At 38.7% G+C, this 26,904-nt stretch overlaps 3 protein-coding genes across 3 annotated transcripts; 2 read left to right on the top strand and 1 right to left on the bottom strand.

Moving 5' to 3' along the window:
• Window positions 1-644: 644 nt before the first annotated feature.
• On the top strand, window positions 645-18,199 carry LOC115751312 (alpha-glucan water dikinase, chloroplastic). The gene is given in 34 exon segments (XM_048273266.1): window positions 645-666; window positions 801-1,084; window positions 2,389-2,433; window positions 2,575-2,684; window positions 2,790-2,872; window positions 2,972-3,053; window positions 3,176-3,326; window positions 3,867-4,091; window positions 4,228-4,572; window positions 4,660-4,770; window positions 4,914-5,012; window positions 5,117-5,266; window positions 5,377-5,465; window positions 6,216-6,350; window positions 6,583-6,745; window positions 6,918-7,007; window positions 7,088-7,273; window positions 7,833-7,895; window positions 7,969-8,031; window positions 8,124-8,183; window positions 8,294-8,446; window positions 8,564-8,647; window positions 10,644-10,820; window positions 10,907-11,013; window positions 11,193-11,406; window positions 11,490-11,593; window positions 11,761-11,896; window positions 11,984-12,109; window positions 14,139-14,249; window positions 14,857-14,955; window positions 16,265-16,438; window positions 16,518-16,610; window positions 16,822-16,937; window positions 17,662-18,199. Coding segments are annotated over 33 exon segments (4,410 nt in total). The 5' UTR covers window positions 645-666; window positions 801-823; the 3' UTR covers window positions 17,867-18,199.
• Window positions 18,200-19,113: 914 nt separating this feature from the next.
• LOC115732922 (heme-binding protein 2-like) lies at window positions 19,114-20,010 on the bottom strand. Its single transcript, XM_030663609.1, has 2 exons — window positions 19,769-20,010; window positions 19,114-19,671 (listed from the first exon to the last, which is right to left on the bottom strand). Exons 1-2 carry the CDS (start codon window positions 19,969-19,971, stop codon window positions 19,242-19,244), a joined length of 633 nt encoding a protein of 210 aa, XP_030519469.1. The 5' UTR covers window positions 19,972-20,010; the 3' UTR covers window positions 19,114-19,241.
• A 787-nt stretch (window positions 20,011-20,797) lies between these two features.
• On the top strand, window positions 20,798-22,829 carry LOC125314537 (alpha-glucan water dikinase, chloroplastic-like). Its single transcript, XM_048276992.1, has 4 exons — window positions 20,798-20,843; window positions 21,393-21,493; window positions 21,705-21,820; window positions 22,545-22,829. The coding sequence occupies exons 1-4, from the start codon at window positions 20,798-20,800 to the stop codon at window positions 22,747-22,749; spliced, it is 468 nt and encodes a 155-aa protein (XP_048132949.1). The 3' UTR covers window positions 22,750-22,829.
• The last annotated feature ends 4,075 nt before the right edge of the window (window positions 22,830-26,904 follow it).

The following is a 26,904-nucleotide window of genomic DNA, read 5'->3' as shown; positions in this document are numbered from 1 at the left end:
TCCTTCCCCGCCCCCACGTGGCGCGTGGTCTGCCCGCCACGTCGACATCGTCTTCTCCAATTATAGGAACGGAAAGATCGCCAGAATAGGAAAATCAACAGTAAATAGTAGTAATAAAGTACCCTCAGGCGCATTTCACCGTGCTCAGCTTTCAGTTCAGCTTCTCGAAGCGAGCACAGAGACCAGCGAGCGAGAGCTCCTTCAGGCTCACCCTTGGTTCGATCGAGCTCGCTGCGGAGCGATTGCTTGCCGTAGAACACTGCTGCTCGCATTCCCAATCGATCGCAGGTAGTTTCAGCAGCTGCTGGTGATTGATCTCCGCGCGGGTCGCGCTTCATTGCCTCCGTCGGAGATTTTCGCTTCTTTGTCGTGTTTGGGTTTTCGTTTTGCTTGGTGGATTGTGGTCGTGCGATTCACTCTGGAGATTGTTCTTCAGCGTCCGGTTTCGACGGACGAGCTACGAATTTTGTCGCGGTGTTTGTGAAGAATTTCGAGTTTGTGGAGCCGAGACTGTGTTTTGTCGGCTCGAGTTGGTTCGGCTGAATGGCTTCGGCTTAGTTTCGCTACTGTTGTTCGCGTGTCCCGGTGATCATTATCGGCAATAATTCGAGTTTGGGAGCTGAAATTAGTGCACGATCTATCGACCGTTGATTGAGGAAAGATTTGGTTGTGGTTGTTTCTCCGTTTGGAAAGTTCGATGCAGAATTTCCATAGGAATGTCCTGTCTCAGTGCCTTGTCGTGTGAGTTCTCTTCGCTTTGTTCATTTGTACTGTTCCCTGATCCTTGTTTTTTGCTTCAGGGCTAAGGATTGCATCGAGGAACATGAGTTTGCTTCACCAGAGTTGGCTCTGCCCCACGATTTCGGAGCATCAAAGCAACCTGAACAGTTTGGCCATTCCTGCAAACACTTTATTTCAAACGGCATCCGCCAATCAAGCGGCAACTAAGACCAGGAAACCGAAATTGTCTACAAAGTTTTTGGGAAGTAGTCTTAACCAGAGGAAGAACAAATTGACCATGGGGAAAGGCCGTGCTTATTCATTTGTTGCTAGAGCCGTATTGGCCACTGATCCAGCTCCGGAGGTAAGTGCATGTGTGACTACCTTTGAGCTTGAATTATAGAAAAGGTGTGGGGGTGCAGTGCGCAAATAACAAGTTGTGCTTACTTGATTTGAAAAACTTTGATCAATCTGACAAAAGGATTTGACTCTTAGAGACATATGGCTTAGGGACATATGGCTTTCTTCTAATTGACATATTAAATTTGACTGCCTGGATGATATGTTTTTTGCATTCTCACCATGCTATGGTTGATTTTTTGTTACTTATGCGCATCAAATCTCTAAAAGGTTTCATATTTGTCCAACATTTGGCTTGGTAATTAGAAAGTGTTCATCAACAGATAATCGGGAATGATGCTGTTGTCTGGTGAAGTTGAAAATAAAAGAGACTTACAGTTTTTATGCATTGGCTAGGAAAGCATTTTGTATTGAGAGTGGCAATTAAGGGACATTGTGGACAATCTCAATGGCTTTGTGTGCTGATTCGGCAATTTTTAGGGTTGAACTTCATAGGGAGGAAAGAAGGATACACAAGAGCTGCTATCTGATTATTTAGTTTTTACACCAAAGTAATTTGGCAAAAACTTAATTATGATGTTTGTCATTGTGAAAAAGGAAAGATGGATTTGAGCATGACTATGAAGGTTTTATGATTGTACGGCCACACTATTATTTTACTTCAGACAGATTTCCTTGAGTTTTGATTCTCATTAGCATTTCATAAGATGGAAAAATCTTCATTTTTTTCTTTTGTATTTGTAGGCGCCAGGCAGTCTAATTTGCAAGCTAGTGCTTTCTATCAGTCTATTACCAAGTTTTTTTTAGGCTTAATCAATCGTTGTGCATTTGGAAAGCTATTTCTGGCTACTTTTTTTCCCTTTTTGCCTGTTTCTAATATTTAACATTCCAAATTCATCGTATCTTCGATGACTTTCTGAGTTGATTTCAAATGGTGTTTTCTGATTCCTTCTCTGGAGATTGGTAATTGTGTGCATTGGAGTACATTAATTGGTGCTTGCGAGCAAGCAGTAATGTATTGATGCTGGACATCGATTTTTCTACTCCTTTCATTTTATATTTACTGGAACTTATTTCACCTTCTTTTTGGAAGAGGGATTTCTGATGGACTCAGGAAATTGATGCTTCAGATGAATTAATTAGCTACTGTTTCTACATGTTTGGCACACGCATTGGCTGGGTAACCAACACTTAAAAACATGGGCAACTTTGTCTGTGTGATTGATAGTATTTTGCATTCCAAAATAAGTAGAGTTCCTGAGTTGGGTTCGCACACGATGATATACTGACAAAAAACTCCAACTTTAGCAGCTTGCTGGAAAATTCAACCTGGATGGGGATATTGAGTTGAAGGTATTGCTAATTTGTTTCTTTCTCTTACATAGTTCGTCCATGAATTTGGGATGTGAATTTCTGAATAGGTCGATTGTCAGCTTTTGTAGAGCCTAAATAAATTAGAAAAGTACAACACTGATTATGGCAATTTAATCTCAGGTTGAAGTTAGTGCCCCAGTTCCCGGGTCTACGACTCAAGTTGAGATCCACGCCGCTTGTAGTAGTGATTCTCTGATATTACACTGGGGTGCAGTACGTGACAAAAAGGAGTGCGTAAAAGTTTGCGATTTTTTACTTTCGTCTACCGGCTTTAAAACTAGATATCCCACCCATCACAGTTCTGAAGTATTCTCTGCTTTATTTCCTTATTGAAGAAAGTGGATTCTTCCATCACGGCAACCGGATGGGACCAAAGAATACAAGAAGAGGGCCCTTAGAACACCTTTCGTCAATGTAAGTTCTTCTACCCAGAACGGGCCTTCTAATGGATATAAATTTTCCATTTATCATAAAGGCACTAATAAGATGCTTATATGTGATTTTAATTTTCACCTTTAGTCATCCCTCAAAATAGAGATTGATGATCCCTCAATCAAAGCTGTGGAGTTTCTTATACTCGATGAAGCCCAAAATAAATGGTGAGGTCTCTTGGTCTTTTTATCTACTTTTACTTTAATTTTGTTTTTTTGTAGAACACGATTAAGATTTTTCCCTTTGAAGTGAATTTCCATCTTTACTTCCATTTATTTTTATTTGTCAGGTATAAAAACAATGGTGAGAACTTTCATGTAAAGTTGCCTCTGAGAGAGAAGATACCAAATGTGTCGCTTCCTGAGGACCTTGTACAAATCCAAGCATATGTGAGGTGGGAGAGAAAGGGGAAACATATGTACACTCCTGAGCAAGAAAAGGTACTTTCTTTCATTTTTTGTAATTCAATTGTTTAGATGTTCTGCTTGTTTCTTTTTCTTCTTGGTTGCAATTTCATTGCCAATTCTATTTTATTGTTCATCTTAGTCATGATTTGTGGCTTTTGTGGAAGAGGTGGAGACCAGTCCAATTATATCTTACTGGATTCGTAGCTGAAAAATGTTATTTAAATGTTGCTCTTCCTCAAGCAGAATCTGCAGCACCTTCTGCTGTATCAGATCATGTCGATTGTACTATTTTTTCCTGGTCAGATATTATTTCCACATGAATTTACAACTGGCAAATTATTGGCTTCGATCGTTTCAGATGTGCCACTTTATTCTTTAAAATTTACTGTAGGACCTGAGCTTATTTTCTGCTGGAGTGATAAATAAGAAAGCAGGAACTTTAGTCTTGAGCTGAAGAGATATAAAAAGAGATCACGGGTTTTGTATTTCCTTGATATATCTCTCTTCTGGAGCTCTGAGACTATTACAATATTTAACATTATGGATGTCACTAATCCCATGATTCTGTTATAGGCGGAATATGAAGCTGCACGCTTTGAGCTATTGGAGGAAATAGCACAGGGTACTTCCATTGAGGACCTCCGAGCAAAACTTACTAAGAAAAGTGATGAAAACAAAACTGAGAAGCAATCTCCTCCAGAACAGGAAAGTAAGATACCCAATGAACTGGTGCAGGTACAAGCTTACGTACGGTGGGAGAAAGCGGGAAAACCTAATTATTCAGTAGACCAACAATTGGTATGGTTGAAATTCTCATTTTATTTGCATTCCTGTTCTATGCATGCACATCTAATGGAAATTCCAGTCATAGTCTATAACTTAGTAGCCGAGTTTATCCTTGGTAATTTTGTCTTTCTTTTCCTCTCAAACGCAGAGGGAATTTGAGGAAGCAAGAAAAGAGCTGCAAGCTGAACTCGAGAAGGGTTCTACAGTTGAAGACATAAGGAAGAAGATATGCAAAGGGGAGATAGAATCTAAGGTCTCAAAGCAGCTGCAAAAGAAAAAGTATTTCCATGTTGAAAAAATTCAGCGCAAAAAGAGGGATGTTATGCAACTAATTAATAAAAGTAGAGCTAAGCCTGAAGAAGAAAACATCCCAGTTGTGCATGAGCCGAAAACCTTGACGGCAGTTGAACTTTTTGCAAAAGCAATAGAGGAACGCGATCTTGGTCGACCTCTTAGCAAAAGGTTTTACAAGATTGGTGACAAGGAACTTCTGGTGTGTAGTTGCACAGTAATGGTTTCATTTCTATTTCAGACCATTCACATAGTTTCTTGAGATATGCTAAATAATTGTCTTGTGTAGGTGCTGGTATCAAAATTTGCTGGAAAGATGAAGGTTCATTTTGCCACAGATCTCAATGAGCCCGTTACTCTTCATTGGGCTTTATCTAGAAAAAATGCTGGAGAGTGGTTGGTGAGTCTCCTAAAAGAAATATTTGTGGTTGTCAAGTGGGTCATTGGCTAGCCGGATGTTTAAACAAATCTTACATTGTCCTTTGCACATCTTTCCTAGCTTTTCTTATGGTAGATTGGTTTCACTGTTTGGACATTTTTCAGGCAGCCCCTCCAAGCATCCTTCCTCCAGGATCAGTTTCTCAACATGGAGCGACTGAAACACCATTTTGGATCACCTCTCCTGAAAACCCTCCTTGCCAGGCATGTGATGTTGTCATTTGGATCTTCATATGTGCCTTTGGATTTCTTCATTTGTTTCATCATTCTTAGTACTCCAGAAATAAATCTCTTTTATAGCTCTTCAGGTCCAACTCGTGGAAATTGAGCTTGAAGATGAAAGCTTCATAGGAATGCCGTTTGTCCTTCGTGCTGGAGGGAATTGGATAAAAAATAAAGGCTCTGACTTCTATATTCAATTCGTTGCTGAATCTAAGCAAGCCCAGAAAGCTATTGCTGTATGATCTTTTAGCAAAAACATTTTCTTGAATTGTGTGTCGTCTTCCTCAATTATTGGCCTTCTCCCTTTGGTCTTAATGATTGATGACATTAGCTTTTTTGTTTTAAGGATATTGGTGATGGAAAGGGTACAGCGAAGGGTTTGTTGGACAAAATAGCAACAATGGAGAGTGAAGCACAGAAATCTTTTATGCATCGGTCAGTGATATCTGATGCTTTCATTTATTCAACCAAGACCAAATGTCCTTTCATTCAGTGATAATTACGACATTTTCTAATCAACCGATAACTTTGAACAAGCTCACCTTGTATGTGTGAGATTCTTTCCTATATTGAACTAGGATACCCAAGGAAAATTTATTTTTCACTGGGTTCAAAACCAAGGACAAGAAATGATGTTCCAACATCCTGCAAATTTGCTGTCTTCCTGATTTCGGAGAACCGGTTCTCTCATCGTGTTCTGGTTGGGAAATTCTTTGATGTTTTTGTAGTACTGGTAGCATAACTTGATGAACAAAAAGATGGAGATTACCAAATGCAAAAGCTTTATGCTATTGACTCCTGTCTACTGTCCTCGAATTTTTCAGCGAAAATCTGCAATTCTGCAGCTATATGTAGAAAAATGCATTTTATATTTTTCTTTCCGGCTAGCGTTGAACAAAACAGGAAGCTGGGTGTGGGGAAGCTATCTTATTCCTTTTTTTTTTTTTGAGTGGTTGGACATGTCTTTCTGTTTATTCCATTTGGAATAGGAAGGTATGCCATTTATTGCTTGCTTTTCAGTTTATGCTGCCTGGGTGGAAGAAATATCTATATTGTTCTTTCCATGAGTGGATTTTATCATGAGGTCATCAATAACTTGCCATTATTTTTGTAGCTTGAGTACTTTGAATTGTTTGACTTTTTCTTTTGTTACTTTTGACCAAATGAATCAATTTTCTTTTCCAGATTCAATATTGCAGCTGATCTGATTGATCAAGCCCAAGATGCCGGTGAATTGGGTCTTGCAGGAATTTTGGTGTGGATGAGGTTTATGGCTACAAGACAGCTGATCTGGAACAAGAACTACAATGTGAAACCACGGTATAGCTAATATAAGTAAACAGACTTTGAAGTCAGATAAATGGATCTTTTGTACTTATTACATTGACTTCTGAATGTCAAATACCATCATATTCCCATGAATTACAAACTGGCTATTTAAGCTGCTTCTATATCTGCTCGGTACCATGTCATGGATTGACTGTCACCTTAATTGTCCAGTGGTGATCGTTCCATAGTTTGTAACTGAGGTCATCTTCTCGTTATGGTGCAGAGAAATCAGTAGAGCTCAGGATAGGCTTACAGACAAGCTCCAGAATACTTATATGACCTGTCCACAACATCGGGAACTTCTACGCATGATTATGTCTACTGTTGGTCGTGGAGGGGAAGGGGATGTGGGACAGCGAATTAGAGATGAAATTCTGGTTGTACAGGTATTAATTATTTATGCTCTTTGTGCGAAATGGGATTTTTCTGTACGTGTGATATTTTTGTAGAGGGTTTATGGACACGCAAGGGCATGATTCTTCTATAGTTTTTTTCCTTATTTTTCTCATTCTACACAAAAAAGTGCTGGAATTTTCTGACTTGGTTGGACGATGGCAGAGGAACAACAACTGCAAGGGAGGAATGATGGAAGAATGGCATCAGAAGTTGCATAATAACACTAGTCCGGATGATATTGTTATTTGTCAGGTACAAGGCATACCTCTTCTAAATGGACTTCCCTGCTCATGTATTTAGATTCTAAAAGATCTTTAAATTCTCTTCTACAGGCACTGATTGACTATATCGAGAGTGACTTTGATATTAGTGTCTACTGGAAAACATTGAATGAGAATGGAATAACTAAAGAACGCCTTCTCAGTTATGATCGTGGAATTCATTCTGAACCAAATTTTGGAAGAGATCAGAAGGGTGGTCTACTGCGAGATCTGAGACACTACATGAGAACCTTGAAGGTTGGAGTCATTATCATTCCTTGCTTAGGCTTTGTCATGTGTGGGTTTCTTTGTGGGTTTTATGACATACACAATCCATTCCGATTGAATACTTCATTTTTATGCTACCATGTTCTCTTTCATGGTATGCAGCATATATGCCTTCAGATCACTTCCATCTAGAGAAAAAGAGGCTTTTCCAACGACTTGACTTTTGTTGTATACAGTTATAAGACTGCTTAATCAGTTATTAACTATTTTATTTCTACATGAAAGTGAATTTTTCTGTCACAAGAGCTGGTTACACACAAAATGTGATGCCGGCATCCCCTTCTCTGCCATTTTTCTACTAAATTATTCTCAGCAATATATTCCCTGAATTCCTTTTATTGATGTGGAAAGGGAAATTGATGACTTTCGTTCAATTGAGAAATATTTGAGGGAGTTTTGCATTTGAGTAGCATTTTCATCATTATTGTACTGAAGTGGCTTATGTATGTTGCTGTCTTCATGTTGCATTATTGTATGTCTAAGCCCTAAACAGCTCAGGTTTGATAATTTTTGCTGATGGTCTATGCAGGCCGTTCATTCAGGTGCAGATCTTGAGTCTGCCATAGCAAACTGTATGGGCTATAGGTCAGAGGTAATGAGCATGCTGGATCTTTTGTACAAGGCTTTTGACTCTTGGATATGAACATTGTTCGTGCTTTCTTCAGGGCCAAGGTTTCATGGTTGGGGTGCAGATAAATCCAATACCTGGCTTACCGTCTGGATTACCTGTAATGCTTTCTTTTCTACATTCTCTGTGCTTAGGATTGTCATACAAGTTCGCAAGATAGAAGAAATTCTCAACCGTCTCTTTATCTAACAGGAAGTGCTACAGTTTGTTCTTGAACATATTGAAGATAAGAATGTAGAACCGTTGCTTGAGGTTTGAAATTTTTAAATTGTTAATTCTCCCTGTTGTTCATAGCCCTTCTTTACTCTTTATGTTCATAGCCCTTCTTTACTGTTTCTGTTATCTAAATTCATTTCAATTAGGGTCTTCTTGAGGCTCGACAAGAGCTTCGTCCATTGCTTTTCAAACCCAATGATCGATTGAAGGACCTTCTGTTTTTGGACATTGCCCTCGACTCTACTGTAAGGACTGCAGTTGAAAGGGGATATGAGGAGCTGAATAAGGCCAGACCTGAGGTACATTTTAATTTAAAGTTGCTGCATTTAGTGCTTGATATCCTTAAATAATTATTGTTGTGTGATAATTAGTTTTTCCCTCCATCATCTGATGTTTATACCTTGTACATCATGCAGAAACTTATGTACTTCATCACTATGGTTGTGGAAAATCTTGCACTCTCATCAGACGACAATGAGGATCTTATTTACTGCCTGAAGGTAATTTTCTACTTATGTTCAGTTTCTGCTGCCTAGAGGCTTCATGAGTGTCGTTAGTGAAATCAAGCGCTCTACCATTTAAAGCATGTGTGTGTCTGTGTAAAGCTATCAACCTAATGCAATAGTGGCCACAAAAATAGTGAAAGTTGCATTGACTTTGCTTCTTTGTCACGACACTTAATATGATGGGTACTGTATATGGTATGTGGAACAAGAATCTTGTAGCTTCTTTGTGAGCTTTCAGCTTTCATGGAAACCGACTTTCTATCTTTCATGGTGATAAGGCAGGAATTTATTTTTGCTACATCTTTGCAACAGATTATATCCAAAACTACAGTTTTGACTAATAACTAGAAAGAAGGTACTTATATTTGAACACGTTTGAAGACCTTGAGTCTGCTTCATTTGTTTGGATTTTACATGTTGGGGGGCTCATTACTTCAACGGACCTTGAGTCTGCTTCATTTGTTTGGATTTTACATGTTGGGGGGCTCATTACTTCAACGAGCTTCACGTCCCATGTACGGGATCGCTTAGTCCTTGAGGAGGTTTCACTTGCCCCAAGGCAGTACGGCAGGCTATTTGGAGAAAGATATTTTAACTGGAGTTCACAGAAATGTCCTCTCACGTGCAAGCTATATCACAAGCGGCACGAAGAATTTCAACTATGCACATTCGCGATACCATGTTTAGGAAGTCCAACCCAGAACTTTAAGCCGATGGGTGGAAGGAGACCACTGTAATATTATTTCAACAAAAAGCTAACCAAGTCCCTGCTTTTACTGTTTCATCAAATTCCTGCAAAAATCAAGATGATGCCTCTTAAGCTTTATTTTGGTTAACGCCATTAAATTTTCGCAAATATTGCACAAATTGGTGATAACTAATGATAAAAAAGTTCTGATAAATCATGATCTTGCTAACCCTCAGATAAAAAGAAAAATCACACAAAACCTCGAGCCATAATTGAGCAAAATTCACTTAAAATCATCAAACTTTTAAAAACCCAGTTTTCTGCAAAACTGGTTTGGTGACCCATGTGGAGGTTGAAGAAGATTACTACATGGGCAGCTCTGTCACGGTTCTGATAAAGGATTTAAGCAAAGTTTGTACTTGAATAAATTTAGCGACTAATGAAAAACTTTAGGTTTTCTAGGACTCGATTGAAATTTGTTCGTAAATTTGAAGAATATTAGTCCAAATATCCTTAGTATCAATAGATGATTTTGATTCCTATTCCTTGTTGAGGATGGATATTACTGTCATTGGCAACTGTAATTGGACCCTTTTCCAAGTAGTAGTCGTCTGTATAGATTTTTTTCATGCCACTTATCTCATCAGGAATGTTCTTATGATAGTTGGCCCACCATGCTTTATATTGCCAAATTCTTGGTCTTTGTTAGAATGTTCAATCAAAAAAATTTGGCCATTCAGTGGAGGGAGACTACAATTGTGGGACAGCTTTAACACCTCATCTCATGTGCAAACTAGACTAAGAACAGCACGTGGAATTTGCATACACTGAGCCACACATACACGAAATAAACATGGGGAGTTAAGGATTCGAAACGTAGCTTTAATACTATGTCAAAATGCCCAACCCAAAAGCTTGAGCTATTAGCTAGAGAGAAACCACAGGCATATAAGGCTCAAATAAACCCTGTAGGCAAGCAACGTGGAACACTTATAGTGCACGTGCCAGCTGGACTAAGAAAACCACATGGAATTGACGAACCAGGAGCCACATACTCGACATTAAACGGGGTGGAATTTGGCTTTGATGCCATACTAGAATGTCTACTAAAAAGTTTAGGGAAACTACATGTATATGAGGCCTATATAAACTCCATAGACAAGCAATGTATTACAACTTTGATAGTCTTCATGTATTTATTATGGGCAGATAAAAAGTCTTCTGGCATCAATCCAGTCCTTGTAAGCATCTATTGTATTTGCAAATGTAATGTCCTTAATCACATCTATCCTTCTTCTCAAGGGATGGAATCATGCAATGAGCATACTCAAGAATGGAAGTAATAGCTGGGCATTATATGCAAAATCTGTTCTAGACAGAACCCGTCTTGCACTTACAAACACGGCAGAATGGTACCAGCAAGTTTTGCAACCATCTGCAGAGTACCTGGGATCATTGCTTGGAGTCGACCAATGGGCTGTATGTAACAGCTATTAACATCTGTTCTGATGCTTCTCCACTTCATTAATGTTGATCAATTGTGTGTCAATGAATGTTCCATGCAGATCAATATATTCACTGAAGAAATTATTTGAGCTGGATCAGCTGCATCATTATCCTCACTTCTTAATCGACTTGATCCAATTCTCCGGAAAACTGCTAATCTTGGAAGGTTCTGCTAATCTCCTCTCGTTACTCAGCAGATTTTGAAATGGTTGATAACATAATTTGGTATAGAAGTCTTGACTAGAAACAGCTGTCTGATCACAAAAAATAGGATTGGGGACTTGAATCTCAATCTCACCAACTATGTGGTGCGACAAACATTCTAACTTGATCATCATTATTCAGTTGGCAGGTAATCAGCTCATTTGAAGTTGTGGGATATGTCTCGGTTGTGAAGGAGTTGTTAGCAGTTCAGAATAAATCTTATGGGAAACCGACAATTTTGGTGGCAAAAAGCGTAAAAGGAGAGGAGGAAATTCCAGATGGTGCAGTTGCTGTTCTGACACCTGACATGCCAGATGTTCTATCTCATGTCTCCGTGCGTGCAAGAAATAGCAAAGTAATGATTTACATTTGCAAATGAAAAATCTTTGTGTATCTGATTTCTAGTTGAACATTCACTGAACATTTAAGCAATGACAGGTCTGCTTTGCCACATGCTTTGATCCAGAGATTCTTGCTGATCTTGAAGGGCATGAAGGGAAGCTATTACGCCTGAAACCAACATCTGCAGGCATGCTGTACAAGTAATTTTTTCTGTCTCGCTCACTGGGCATTTTTTTTTTTTAGTTAGTATTTTCTACATCCTGTGTGGTGCAATGCATACGCAAAAGTTCCATGGGCTCGAGGTCAGCTCAAAATCTTTTACCGCTGTTATGTTGTTAACAGCTAACAGAAGTTTTAATTATTTCAGTGAGCTAAAGGAGAGTGAGATATTGGATGCAAGTACAACCAAATCCGAGGATGGTTCTTTTCCATCTTTGACTTTGGCCAAGAAAAAGTTTAGTGGTAGATATGCCATAACATCTGATGAGTTCACGGGAGAAATGGTTAGGCCTGCAAAATCAGCTTCAAATTAGCATTAATATTGTGCATATGAAGTTTGTCTTGACTTCTCTGTGGCTGAAAACTTTTAGGTTGGAGCCAAATCACGTAACATATCTCATATGAAAGGAAAAGTACCATCCTGGATTGGACTTCCTACCTCAGTTGCCATACCATTTGGAGTGTTTGAAAGGGTTCTCTCAGAAAGTGCTAATCAGGTATTTTCTGAAGCTGAGAAGCTGCAAGAACAGTTTGTTTTTTATCTTGATTTGTTTGTGTCTTTCTTCTATCTTTTGTCCGGTTTCATAGTCTTGAGTGCTTAACTCTCTTACGTGGTGGTACCAATCAAGTTCACTAATTAGATATTTTCATTTCTGAAGCTGAGAAGCTGCAAGAACAGTTTATTTTTCTTCTTGATTTGTTTGTGTCTTTGTTCTATCTTTTGTCCGGTTTCATAGTCTTGAGTGCTTAACTCTCTTACGTGGTGGTACCAATCAAGTTCACTAATTAGATATTTTCATTTCTGAAGCTGAGAGGCTGCAAGAACAGTTTTTTTTTTTTCTCTTGATTTGTTTGTGTCTTCCTTCTATCTGTTGTCCGGCTTCATAGTATTAAGTGCTTTACTCACTTACATGGTGGTATCAATCAAGTTCACTGTCTTTTAGGTGAAGGGTATATGAGCAACAATTTAATATAGAATTTGTGTCATAGAGATTAGAGATGGTCAGAGGTATAATCAGATCAGAAAAGAAAATAGCATCATCTGAATTATTAATAAAGTATTAATCTCAAACTGGAAAATGCTCTATTTTTATTTGGTTGGTCAATTGTTCTCTGCAACCTATTATTTGAAATAAAATTTATTTTTCATTAGCCTTTATTGGTGGAAACAATACACTCAATCTGCAAATCTACTTTTCAAATTTTGAAAACCTATAAATTTTGTAGTTCTACTTCTTTTTAACAAGTTGCAACAAATGCTAGTCATTTGTGGTCTTGTCAACAAATAGTAATGCATCATAAAGAAATAATAGTTCCATTAAATAGGTCAAGGGTCAATATAGGTCCAATCCAAACTGATAGACACAATCCAAGTCGGGATTATACAGGTTGAATCTGAACATAACCCATTTACCAATCGTGTCAAAAGACGATAAACCTGAACATTCGAATTTTTGTTGTGTATGAGTTGCATTCTTTTGCACATATGAAACACGCACTTAGTTTGTCTCCACTCTGGATCATATGTTTTCTTATATCTTTGCTATTTTTGACTTAAAGAGCAAAAATAATTTGCTATGACTATCGACTGCTTCACTTTTTAATTTTGGCTGTTCAAGTGATGCCTGTGTTTACCTTGTGGGGCAGCCTTACCAGTATCCATACTTTACGGCCAAAGGAAGATCTGAACACAACTTGGGCTAAAATGTGATTTTGAATGAAATGGCATACTTTGTCGTCGAGTTTTATCACATGATGCTGGAATATAACATTTTTGAGATGTTTGATACCACTGTGATTATCTATTTGAAGGAAGAGCGGAAAAAATTAAATAGAGATACATCCAACCACATATTGGTGTATCTATATATCCAATTACACTTGGGCTCCATTTATTTCGCAAAAAAAGATGATTGGGAAAACATTTTCCTAAACGCGATCGCTTATATCGCTCACAAAAATGAATGAACAAAAAATATGTTCATGAAAATATTTGGGCATAAAGTTTTGTTGAACCATTATCTAATTATTTTAAGTAATGCAAGCGATCATTCTTAGGAAATTGATTTCCTAATCATTCATTTGCCGCGAAACAAACAGAGCCTTGGTTATTGTCACTGTACTTTTGTGGTCGTTTCTGTTCTTAGAAGTATTAGTGCTTTCTACAAGTTGCAACACGCTCTTTTTACATAACATACAGTTAGTTTGACCATGCATAACTCTTAAGATATGAAATATTACGTTGTCCTCTAATATTTAAGGTTTGAAGGATTTTCGGACGAAACATTGGGCATTCAACTTTTACTTATTGAGCTCTATTGTTTAGTTAAAATTAAATGTTTTGAATGGACACATTGCGCATTCAACTTTTTACAATAATTAAGCCTTTTTTCCTCAATTTACGAACTTGCAGGATATCAGTCCTATAAGTGATTGTTCAAACTTTGCAGATAAAGTGAGCTGTTCAATGATAAAGGTATTCCAATTAAACTGACAGATATCCCCCATTTCACAATTATCGTACAGGTGGTTGCGGAAAAGTTGCAAAACCTGAAAAGGAAGTTGGAAGAGGGTGATTTCAGTGCTCTTCGAGAGATACGAGAAACAGTTTTAGAGCTGCAAGCACCAGAGCAATTGGTTGGTTCTTTTTCTACGGTGACCCTTTTTTTGGCTGTGAAGTTATGATATGGTTTGTAATGCCAAGTTGTAGATTATTGTCATGATGAATAGCAAGTAGCTGTTGCTACTAATTTGAATATTACATCCACCAAAACATCGTAGTAGGAATATGTAATGCCCTTAAATAAAGACTTCCTGTGAGCATATATGGGACTTCTACAGTGGCATCACCCGTTCAGGGTAAGAAGGGTAAGAAAGAAAGTGGGAACGGGGAATTACACACATACACACACCTATGCAACTCTGTACCCACACTTACTCTTATGGAGTCCCAGATTGATGGTCAAGGCAGGTACATCAGAGGAAGCATTTGACTTGGTTTTGTGGCAGAGAAATGTCTTCCGTTCATGAGGATTCCATGAATCTATTCCCCATCCCATTATTCATGTTAATTAGTAGCTAGTGATGCATCAGTCACGCTGATGCTCTCAGCAAGCTTTCCCCTAGTACTGCATGCTGATACCAATTTAAAGAGTTGATAGCTGGAAAGTAACTCCAGCTTGTCAGACGTGACCCATAATTTATCATTTTTGCACTAATCCCAGAAACAATTTTTTACTTGCAGGTTCAAGAACTGAAATCGACAATGAAAAGTTCAGGAATGCCATGGCCCGGGGATGAAGGCAACCAGCGATGGGAACAAGCATGGACAGCTATAAAGAAGGTCAGACTTTACTAATGCAGTAGCATGAATATTCAAGACTCTGATCTATATTTCGACGGTGTTATTAAAGCTGGACTGGCTGGTTCGACTGATTCTTCCAGTCTAATTGAGCCTGGAATCAGCACCCTAAATCTTTTGGATCTGGAACCACTAAAAAACCCAGAGTTGACCAGGTTCAACTGGCCGAACAGGTGAATAGGATCTGGAGACTTTGTTAAAGTCAAAAGCCCTTTGTTGGTGGAAGGATTCAATTCCGTCGTATGGAAATTCCATCTCACGCATAGTAATTAGAGCCGAGCCTCTCTTTTGGTCATTTAATAGCAAACAAATTCCATTAGCATCTGACCCTTTCTGAAGTGAAAAGGTCATCGTTACTGATTGACATTTGAAATTGTTACACTATATATCTAAAACGGTGTATTTGATCATCTGGGCTGTGAATGGTCGTTTTGTCAGATGAGTGTTATTTTCTTTATATCAGAACTTTACTGCGAAATGCCTCTTTAACTTAAAACGGATTGTTCAGCCACTTAAAACCTGTTCGACCAGTTGAACCATGTATTGCCGACATTTCTTGCGCCATTACAGTTCCAAAGGCATTGCATTTTATATTGAGTATAGCCAGCTGAATATGGATCTTCGTTTCCACATGTGAAAGTAACTTTATCTATTTCAGTACATTAGGTGACCTAAACTTCCCCTGCTCCCACCTTAAAGAAGAAAATGACTACTAGAATGTTTATGTTTCTGTTTCTTCTTTCATCCTCCCCATGTAAAAGCTTGCTTCTTTGAAAGTGTGTTTAGGGAAGAAAAAATAAGTTTTCAATTGGTTTTTTAGTACAATGTAATGTGACATGTCGGTTGTTGTAATTCAACAACTAAAATGATGGAAACTCTTAAAAGTTCATTCCAAGTCTTGGATCTCTCAATTAATTAAAGCTCAGAGTGATGTCATACTTTATAGGCATTGTTCTTGCGTATTGTCTCACGATTTGTGGGGAAGTTGACTATAATTTTACTTTTTTGAAACCTTTTCAGACAATTTCTGAATAAGAGGTCCAGATCATTGTGACAAAAGAATTCCTGGGAATTCTATACAAGAAACTTAATTATTCTAAATGAATCATGTCACATGTACTCATATGGCATGTTGTTGTTATAGTTCAGCTGTAGCTAGAGGTACAGATATAGAATACCCTTTATTTGTTTAGGTGACCATTTCCAAATCCCATTGCTTGTATGTCTAATTATTCCTGCTTATGATAAATAATCTACTTCTGGTTTATCCTCATCTTCCAAAAATATTCAGGTCTGGGCTTCGAAGTGGAATGAAAGAGCATACTTCAGCACTAGAAGAGTGAAATTAGATCATGATTACCTTAGCATGGCTGTTCTGGTACAAGAGATAATAAATGCTGATTATGCATTTGTGATCCACACAACTAATCCATCCTCAGGAGACTCAGAAGAGATATATGCGGAGGTACTTTAGTGTTCAGTATAGTTTATGTTGTCTGGTAATTGTTGAAGTTGAATGAATTTTTCTGGTCTTCCTCATAAAGGTTGTCAAGGGACTCGGTGAAACTCTAGTTGGAGCTTATCCAGGTCGTGCCTTGAGCTTTGTCTGCAAGAAAAATGATCTTACATCTCCTCAGGTGACGCAACTTTCTTTCCAGCTAAGGCCATTACATAGGATATGCCTGGAAGGCGAGATTATGCAATTTCTCTGTGTTGAAGATGAACATATTTGATGACCCTTAAAAAGTTCTCTTGGAAATAGTGGAATTACCCTTACCTTGAGTATCGGACTTATACACAAGTTTGAATTTTCTTAGACGGTTTTCGTGTCTGAATTTCTTTTTTCAGGTACTGGGTTACCCAAGCAAACCAATTGGACTTTTCATCAGAAAATCCATTATTTTCCGATCTGACTCAAATGGAGAGGATCTTGAAGGTTATGCTGGTGCAGGCCTTTATGATAGGTAAAAGTATACTACACGAATCTTCTATACCAACTCAGCATTTCTCCTCTCTTTTCCCCATACAGATGGGCATTAAATCTCAGAGTGCCAAATGATTCTCATCCTCAGTTAGCTCCGTGAATTATATTTTGTACAAAATAAACATCCTTCACTAGTAGGCTAGTAGCTTCATTAATCATATTAAGTTTTTCCCTCCTAACAGATAGGTCTATCTTCATTATCAGTTGCACTAGTCAATCAGTTCTTGATTGCGCAAAAAGTAATCCACGCATCAAGTTTTTCCATTCAGACATTGAACAAGGAAAAAGGAATCCTAACTTACTTATATTTGAGACAAATCCTTAGGAAAAAGCAAGCACTTATAAATTGAATGGGGAAATGTCTTATAAGTTGACACCTCTTGAGCTTAGTTAGTTGACAATATGCGTAGTGTCAGTATGCTGGCCAGCTGTGAATTTTCCACAGCAAAATCAGAACATGGCCTGGCAAAAGCTCATGCATAGATACTGGGATATGAAGTTTAGTCATGTTTATTTGCCCAAGGGTGGTCCATCCTTAGTTCCATTTCTGCACAAACGAGAAAATCTGCAAAATCTGCAATATACATGATCATCAGCTGTCGGCTATATGAGAGTGTTAGTTTCCAGTTAAGCCAATTTCTCTGCGGGCCCGCGTCTTCCATTTTGTTTCATATGATTCTCATACATCAAGTTGCCTGTTGCAGTGTTCCCATGGATGAAGAAGAAAAGGTCGTGGTCGACTACACATCCGACCCTCTGCTCGTCGATGGAAACTTTCAGCATTCTGTGCTTTCCAGCATTGCCCGTGCGGGAAGTGCAATCGAAGAATTATATGGCTCTCCCCAAGACATTGAAGGCGTCGTAAAGGATGGGAAAATCTATGTTGTCCAGACAAGGCCTCAGATGTGATATCACTGGTTTATCTTCGTGTTAATTTCTTTCCCCTGTATCTGGCTTATATAGAAGAGACGACACAGCAAACCAGAGATCTATATAGAGAAAATTCAAATAGGGGACAGATTGGATACATAACGGGAAGGGGTAGAAAGTATCATAACACGGTCCGCATAAAGTAGATGCTGCCATATCATATCATTAGGATGGTCGGTTATGGCCATGTATAGTCCAGTCCTCGAATTATTCAATTATGTACTACGTTGATTGATCAGTTATCGTATCTGACCAGGAAATAAGCTTTGGCAACCTTGTGGCCGGCATACTTCTTTACTGGTAGTTAGGTAAGTTTTCATTTATTGCATAATTTCGTAGTGTATATGTGGATCCAGGAGATCAAGAGCTCAAATATGGTGATCGCTTATGAAGAACTGGTTCTCTATCCCGTTTGACGGGGATGGTGCAGTTGATTCTTTATCATGGAATTACCATGTGACCGTGCTGATAATTAGTTTATTTTTGCTTTGCTACTTGAAGATGCGATAGTCGGTGGACGTTTCACAACCATTCATTATGGTTTGTGTTTTGTGGGAAAAAGTAAATTCAGTCTTAAAACCCTTCAATTGAATTGATTTAGACAAACTTTTTGGTATTGATATTAATTTAGTCTCTCCGATTAATTTTGATTGGAAATCGTTGATTGGCTGTTGTCAGCTCACATGCGTGGTATAATTGACGATGACATTGATAAATTTTATAAATTTTATGAATTTTATGATATTTTTAATATTTTTTCCTTTGTTCTTTTTATTTTCATACTTTTCCATTGTGGCAATTTCGTGCTCTTCCATTGTCGACTGTAGGCAAGGGGTGCCAAGCCCTCTCTCGATCTAGCGAGGGCTCAACCTTCATAGCGGGTGAGGGCCTCCCTTGCCGAATAAGTAAAATAGAAATATAAAAAAAAAAATTAAAGAAATAAAAAGAAAATGAATAAGTAAAATAGAAATATAAAAAATTCATATAAAAAATAAAATTTTAAAGAATTTGTTTCATCAGTCTTGATCGTGCCATGTAAGACGTCCGGTGTCAATATCAGCGAGTTACGATCAATATTGGCTAGATTGAATGAATTGGTACCAATGTAAAATATTTGTGATTAAATTGGTTCAATCGAAAGGTTTATGACTGAATTGGTATTGATGCAATAAATTTATGGCTTTGTACTTTTCCTGAATTTTGTGTACCAAAGCCATATGATGAGATATCAGATGGTCGAATGCATCGATTAAGTTGCTGCGGGATTCCAACGTTTACAATCACCAAATAGGCATTCATAATGCACAGAGATAGCCATAACATACGCTTATTCATATGGTACACGCAAACATGCTTAAGGTTGACATTTATCTGCAACCGGGGTACCGACGTCAAGCCAAATTTCATTTAAGCGTCCTGAGAGATGATGCGAAGCGTTATATTGCGCGACAGCAAACTCGTTCTTGTCGTCCATAGCAATCCTGCCGGACGTGTAATTGTCCAAGCTGGCCACAAGAGCCTCCATTTCTCCGTCGATGTTATCATCCCTAGCGAACCCGGCGAACTTCCTCACCGCCACGCAATGTGCTTTCTGCTCGTCGAGTTTCAAGTTCAGCTCAGGATCAGGCTGTGGAGGGACACCTTGAAACTTGGCTGGCAAATAGAAGCTGACCCAGTATGATCTGAAGGATCCTTGAGAGGATTGCGCGATGCCCGTCACGATAGGAGAGGTCATATCGATTTCGGAGGAGTTGAGGTTCTCGCCACGAATGAATCGGTACAGCCTGATTCAATGAACAGGGAATTGAACTTCATGGTCACTAGCTACACCAAGCAATCTCACATCCTACCCGATCAAAGAATAAATTGAACTTGAAAAACCTGTGAAAGCCTTCTTGTGTGGACTTCTCGAAGGAGGTTCCTTGGAGAGCAGCAGACATCCAGGTGGAATTTCTGTAGTGTCTGATCTCAAAATCAGTGGCCAACAACGCCACCGTGTATTGAGGCGATTCGATTGCATGATCACAAGGGATTATTATCAGTAAAAACAAGAACAATATCAACATGCTTGACGATCTTTTCATTGTTGTTTTAGTGCGAGTTGCGATAGCGCCTTTGCTTGGTGCCTTTTATAAGCGAAATCTTCAACAGCTAAAAAGAGAGCGCAAAAACCAATATTGAATCTCTTTTTCGAAAGTTTTGTACTATGGTTTATTTAAATACTAGATACGAAAGATAACGAAAGATAACGCACTAGTATTTGCCTTTTGGTGGTTGGTCGTGCGATGCTTATGCATAACTAGTTTTTCTTTGAAGGACTATGTTTTTCTTCATCCCCGATTGGTGAAAACTTTCTCTAATTATGTTTCTAATTAGTAAATTACAAGTTATAGATATCGTTCGCATGCAGATTTAACTGTATAGGAATGTAGGTGAGGTCCACCTTTGTGACTAACCAATTGAAAGATTGGCTAGTAGAAGTTTCCTCCGCTCAGGGATAGCGATTCAGCATGATAATGGCCTTGTAATGGTTATTGTATCTAGACAACAGTGAAGTTTGTAACAATGTCGATTTTCGTCTAGTCGAAAATATTTTGAGATTGACATGTTGGAAGAGTTATGTAAATTAACTCCGCATACACAAAACATTCCTTCAATGTTGACCATGTAAACTTCTTTCACACCCTCAATCACATACGCAAAAGGCTCTGGTGCCAAAACATTGTCCAAGTGCATGAGCATCAGAAACATAATCATAAACTAACATTCCACTACTTAAGTTGTCATACATCACCATTTTCCTGCCAGACAAAGACACCCAATATCACAAGTCAAAGATTCAGTCAAGAACTCAAGTTATGGCTGTCATATTTTTTAAAAATAAAAAAAGGATCGAAGTGCTCACTTTTGATGTTGCAGAAAACTGATGGAATCTGGTACGGAGGAAGTGCCCATGGTATTCCAATAGAAAGATAATATACATATTCTCCGAAATGATCTCCCACTAAGTTTTCCAGAATTTTTTCTATTTTTTTTCTAGAAATAAGAGCATTGAAAAACCTAAAATTTTTCGTAAAAGTACAACTGAGTCTCAAAACTCACAAAAAATACAATCAAGTTCTATAACTTGTCAACTTGGTATAATCGAGTCCTTTTATTAACTCCGTCTAATTTGATCGACGAAAAATATTGACATATTTTTTGTTTAATATTTCTCCTATCTTACGTGGCATTGATGTGGTCAAAACGATGTCATTTGGAGTTTAAATATGATTTTCTAGTACAAAAGTTATTTAATTTATATTAACAAAATAAGTAAAATTAAAAAAAAAATACAACGAAGGAGAAAAAAAGGAAAACGCAAGTGAGCAGCTGTTGCCGCTCCACCATCGCCGAGAAGGGCCAGCGATGGTGGGGGAATGGTCAACGCCGGCGACCCTCGCTAACCGTTGATGAGGTCGCAGCCCTCAACCAAATTGAGCAAGGGTCGCTATCCCTCGCCCAGGTTGGGCCGAGGGCTGCCACTATTGGCCAACTCTAGTTGGAGCTTATCCAGGTCGTGCCTTGAGCTTTGTCTGCAAGAAAAATGATCTTACATCTCCTCAGGTGACGCAACTTTCTTTCCAGCTAAGGCCATTACATAGGATATGCCTGGAAGGCGAGATTATGCAATTTCTCTGTGTTGAAGATGAACATATTTGATGACCCATAAAAAGTTCTCTTGGAAATAGTGGAATTACCCTTACCTTGAGTATCGGACTTATACACAAGTTTGAATTTTCTTAGACGGTTTTCGTGTCTGAATTTCTTTTTTCAGGTACTGGGTTACCCAAGCAAACCAATTGGACTTTTCATCAGAAAATCCATTATTTTCCGATCTGACTCAAATGGAGAGGATCTTGAAGGTTATGCTGGTGCAGGCCTTTATGATAGGTAAAAGTATACTACACGAATCTTCTATACCAACCAGCATTTCTCCTCTCTTTTCCCCATACAGATGGGCATTAAATCTCCGAGTTGCCAAATGATTCTCATCCTCAGTTAGCTCCGTGAATTATATTTTGTACAAAATAAACATCCTCCACTAGTAGGCTAGTAGCTTCATTAATCATATTAAGTTTTTCCCTCCTACCAGATAGGTCTATCTTCATTATCAGTTGCACTAGTCAATCAGTTCTTGATTGCGCAAAAAGTAATCCACGCATCAAGTTTTTCCATTCAGACATTGAACAAGGAAAAAGGAATCCTAACTTACTTATATTTGAGACAAATCCTTAGGAAAAAGCAAGCACTTATAAATTGAATGGGGAAATGTCTTATAAGTTGACACCTCTTGAGCTTAGTTAGTTGACAATATGCGTAGTGTCAGTATGCTGGCCAGCTGTGAATTTTCCACAGCAAAATCAGAACATGGCCTGGCAAAAGCTCATGCATAGATACTGGGATATGAAGTTTAGTCATGTTTATTTGCCCAAGGGTGGTCCATCCTTAGTTCCATTTCTGCACAAACGAGAAAATCTGTATAATCTGCAGTATACATGATCATCAGCTGTCGGCTATATGAGAGTGTTAGTTTCTAGTTAAGCCAATTTCTCTGTGGGCCCGCGTCTTCCATTTTGTTTCATATGATTCTCATACATCAAGTTGCCTGTTGCAGTGTTCCCATGGATGAAGAAGAAAAGGTCGTGGTCGACTACACATCCGACCCTCTGCTCGTTGATGGAAACTTTCAGCATTCGGTGCTTTCCGGCATTGCCCGTGCAGGAAGTGCAATTGAAGAGTTATATGGCTTTCCCCAAGACATTGAAGGTGTCGTAAAGGATGGGAAAATCTATGTTGTCCAGACAAGGCCTCAGATGTGATATCGCTAGTTTATCTTCGTGTTAATTTCTTTCCCCTGTATCTGGCTTATATAGAAGAGACGATGGCTTATATTGAAGAGACGACACAGCAAACCAGAGATCTATATAGAGAAAATTCAGTAGGGGACAGATTGGATACATAACGGGAAGGGGTAGATAACACGGTCCGCATAAAGTAGATGCTGCCCATATGATGTCATTAGGATGGTCGATTATAGCCATGTATAGTCCGGTCCTCGAATTATTCAATTATGTACTACTTTGATTGATCAGTTATCATATCTGACCAGGAAATAAGCTTTAGCAACCTTGTGGCCGGCATACTTCTTTACCGTTGGTTAGGTAAGTTTTCATTTATTGCATAATTTCGTAGTGTATATGTGGATGCAGGAGATCAAGAGCTCAAATATGGGGATCGCTTATGAAGAACTGGTTCTCCATCCCGTTTGACGGGGATGGTGCAGGTGATTCTATATCATGGAATTACCATGGAACCATGCTGATAATTAGTTTATTTTTGCTTCGTTACATGAAGATGCGATAATCGGTGGACGTTTCACAACCATTCGTTATGGTTTGTGTTTTGTGGGAAAAAGTAAATTCAGTCTTAAAACCCTTCGATTGAATTAATTTAGACAAACTTTTTGGCATTGATATCAATTTGGTCTATCCGATTAATTTTGGTCGGAAATCGTTGATTGGCTGTTGCCAGCTCACCTGCGCGGTATGACTGAAGCTGACATTGATAAGTTTTATAAATTTTATGAATTTTTTGATGTTTTTAATGTTTTTACCTTTCTTTCTTCTTTTTATTTTCGTACTTTTCCATTGTGGCATTTTCGTGCTTTTCTATTGTCGGATGTAGGCAAGGGGCGCCAAGCCCTCTCTCGATCTAACGAGGGCTCGACCTTTATAGCGGGTGAGGGCCTCCCTTGCCGAATAAGTAAAATCGAAATATAAAAAAAAATTAAAGAAAAAGATAAAGAAATTGAATAAGTAAAATAGAAATATAAAAAATTCATAAAAAAATAAAAATTTAAAGAATTTGTCCCGTCGGTGCTGACGTCCGGTGTCAATATCGATGAGTTGCGACCAATATTGGTTTGATTGAATGAATTGGTATCAATGTAAAATATTTAGGATTAAATTGGTTCAATCGAAAAGTTTATGACTGAATTAGTATCGATGCAATAAATTTATGACTTTGTACTTTTTCTGAATTTTGTGTACCAAAGCCATCTGATGAGATATCGGATGGTCAAATGCATCGATTAAGTTGCTGTGAGATTCCAACGTTTACGATCACCAAATAGGCATTCATAATGCACAGAGATAGCCATAACATACGCTTATTCATATGGTACACACAAACATGCTTAAGGTTGACATTTATCTGCAACCGGGGTACCGACGTTAAGCCAAATTTCATTTAAGCGTCCCGAGAGATGATGCGAAGCGTTGTATTGCGCGACTGCAAACTCGTTCTTGTCGTCCGTAGCAATCCCGCCGGACGTGTAATTGTCCAAGCTGGCCACAAGAGCCTCCATTTCTCCATCGATGTTATCATCCCTAGCGAACCCGGCGAACTTCCTCACTGCCATGCTTTCCGCTCGTCGAGTTTCGAGTTTCTCTAATTATGTTTCTGATTAGTAAATTACAAGTTATAGATATCATTCGCATGCCGATTTAATTGTATAGGAATGTAGGTGAGGTCCACCTTTGTGACTAACCAATTGAAAGATCGGCTAGTAGAAGTTTCCTCCGCTCAGGGATAGCGATTCAGCATGATAATGGCCTTGTAATGGTTATTGTATCTAAACAACAATGAAGTTTGTGAAAATGCCGATTTTCGTCAAATCGAAAATATTTTGAGATTGACATATTGGAAGAGTTCATTATGTAAATTAACTCCGAATACACAATAACATTCCTTCAATGTTGACCGTGTAAACTTTATCTTTCACACCCTCAATGACATACGCAAAAGGCTCTGGTGCCAAAACATTGTCCAAGTGCATGAGCATCAGAAACATAATCATAAACTAACATTCCACTACTTAAGTTGTCATACATCACCATTTTCCTGCCAGACAAAGGCACCCAATATCACAAGTCAAAGATTCAGTCAAGAACTCAAGTTATGGCTGTCACATTTTTTAAAAATAAATAAAGGATCGAAGTGCTCACTTTTGATGTTGCAGAAAACTGATGGAATCTGGTGCGGAGGAAGTGCCCATGGTATTCTAATGGAAAGATAATATACATATTCTCCGAAATGATCTCCCACTAAGTTTTCCAGAATTTTTTCTATTTATTTTCTAGAAATGAGAGCATTGAAAAACCTAAAATTTGTCGCGAAAGTACAACTGAGTCTTAAACCTCATAAAAAGTGTAATCAAGTCTTATAACTTGTCAACTTGGTATAATCGAGTCCTTTTATTAACTCCGACTAATTTGACTAACGAAAAACATTGACGTAGCTTTTGTTTGATATTTCTCCTATCTTACGTGGCGTTGACGTGGTCAAAACAACGTCATTTGGAGTTTAAATATGATTTTCCAGTACAAAAGTTATTTAATTTATATTAACGAAATAAGTAAAATTAAAAAAAATACAACAAAGGAGAAAAAAATGGAAAACGCAAGTGAGCAACTGTCGCCGCTCCACCATCGCCGAGAAGGGCCAGCGACGGTGGGGGAATGGTCAATGCTGGCGACCCTCGCTAACCGTTGATGAGGTCGCAGCCCTCAACCAAATTGAGCAAGGGTCGCTATCCCTCGCCCGGGTTGGGCCGAGGGCTGCCACTATTGGCCAACTCTGGCCACCGGTAGCCCTCTGTAATGCTGAGCAAGGGCCGGCGATCCTTGATGTTAGCTAGTGGTATCACCTAGATAGGAGTGAATAGGTGATAGTTAACTATGATCGGGACCAATTGACACAAAGCATGAATATTATCATAGTAATATGATTAGTGTTCTGTAATATTCAGCGAGTGTAGAAGCATCTATCAAATAGTAAACAAATATGGGTAGAGAGATAGAAAACTTTTTTCACAGATTTTTATAGTGGTTAGGCTTATTAGAAGCCTACGTCCACTCTCCCATGCTGACAGACTATTAGCTGGATTTCACTAATAAAATAAATGAGAAGTTAAAATAGCAAGTGCTGCTTATATCCAAGCATTCTTCTCGAAATAGGTACTGCTAATACTCAAGTTGATAGTGTGATGGCTGAATTTTTGTTTGTTTAATTATCGAGTGAAACGAGTTTTGATATTACAAATTGTGGACGACGAAATGAGAATTTATTTTGGAAATTGAGCGCGATTGGAATGCAAATGGAACTTAAGACTGAAACCCACTAAAACCCCCGTATAAATAGCCCCTCCTCTCTCTCTCCCCTCTTTTTGCGACACCCCCTTTCCTTTTCTCCCCTCGTGGAGTCCACCCGAGAGACCCACGCCGCGCTCGACGCTTCTCGCCCCGCTCGAGCACCCCATAGGTGGCGACGATGGCGGCTACTCTACTTAGGCAACATGCTCAATGCCTCTTGCTCATTCCCTTAAGCCCCGACACCTTTGTTCCTCCCCTAGAGCTCTCGGCCGCGCGATACCCGTAAAGGAAGAGGAGTGCCCGAGCTTCGTTCGGCTACGGATCGACTTTGTTTTCGTTGGGTATCAATCCTAAGGCAAGTGAAGCTTATAACACTTCTACTTGCTTGCCGATTTGTCATTCGATTGGCCACGATATGGTATTTTGAAAATGGGTCTCTGAACCTGATGTTCAACTTGCATGAGCTAGGAAACGAGAGTGATTTGACGATCCATTGCTTGAATTGTCATTTGTGAGGCTTAGGTATGCTAATTGTGTGGTTTGATTATGTGGGTTTTTGCTGATTGAGCTTGAATTTGAGTTACCTAATCCATAGGGGTTTCGACCATGCATGTAATATGAGTGTGAGATGTGTGATTTTGAGTTCTAAGGCTTATTTTGGGTTGTGCGTGAAGGGTATGGGTCGAGTTGTTGTTGGGTTGTTCTGTTGTAGTTTCGAGTTGCATTGCATCTAAAAAATGAAGGCATGAGTTGTGTCCTCGCGTGAAAGAGTGTGATTGAGCTTGTGTGGGATGGTGGTGTTACTCGATGAGTTCTGATTTG

This window comes from Rhodamnia argentea, chromosome 1 (assembly GCF_020921035.1).
Source record: "Rhodamnia argentea isolate NSW1041297 chromosome 1, ASM2092103v1, whole genome shotgun sequence".
Classification (NCBI taxonomy): domain Eukaryota; kingdom Viridiplantae; phylum Streptophyta; class Magnoliopsida; order Myrtales; family Myrtaceae; genus Rhodamnia; species Rhodamnia argentea.
The sequence above is the reverse complement of the archived record's forward strand: the minus strand, read 5'-3'. Positions and strand labels throughout refer to the sequence as shown.

Coding starts and splice junctions, on each gene's coding strand:
- LOC115732922 (XM_030663609.1), bottom strand. CDS start 19,971: ATGAAAAGATCGTCAAGCATGTTGATATTGTTCTTGTTTTTACTGATA. Junction 19,672..19,768: donor ACACAAGAAGGCTTTCACAG/GTTTTTCAAGTT, acceptor TCATTGAATCAG/GCTGTACCGATTCATTCGTG.
- LOC125314537 (XM_048276992.1), top strand. CDS start 20,798: ATGTTGCAGAAAACTGATGGAATCTGGTACGGAGGAAGTGCCCATG. Junction 20,844..21,392: donor GTACGGAGGAAGTGCCCATG/GTATTCCAATAG, acceptor TCCCTCGCCCAG/GTTGGGCCGAGGGCTGCCAC. Junction 21,494..21,704: donor ATGATCTTACATCTCCTCAG/GTGACGCAACTT, acceptor TTCTTTTTTCAG/GTACTGGGTTACCCAAGCAA.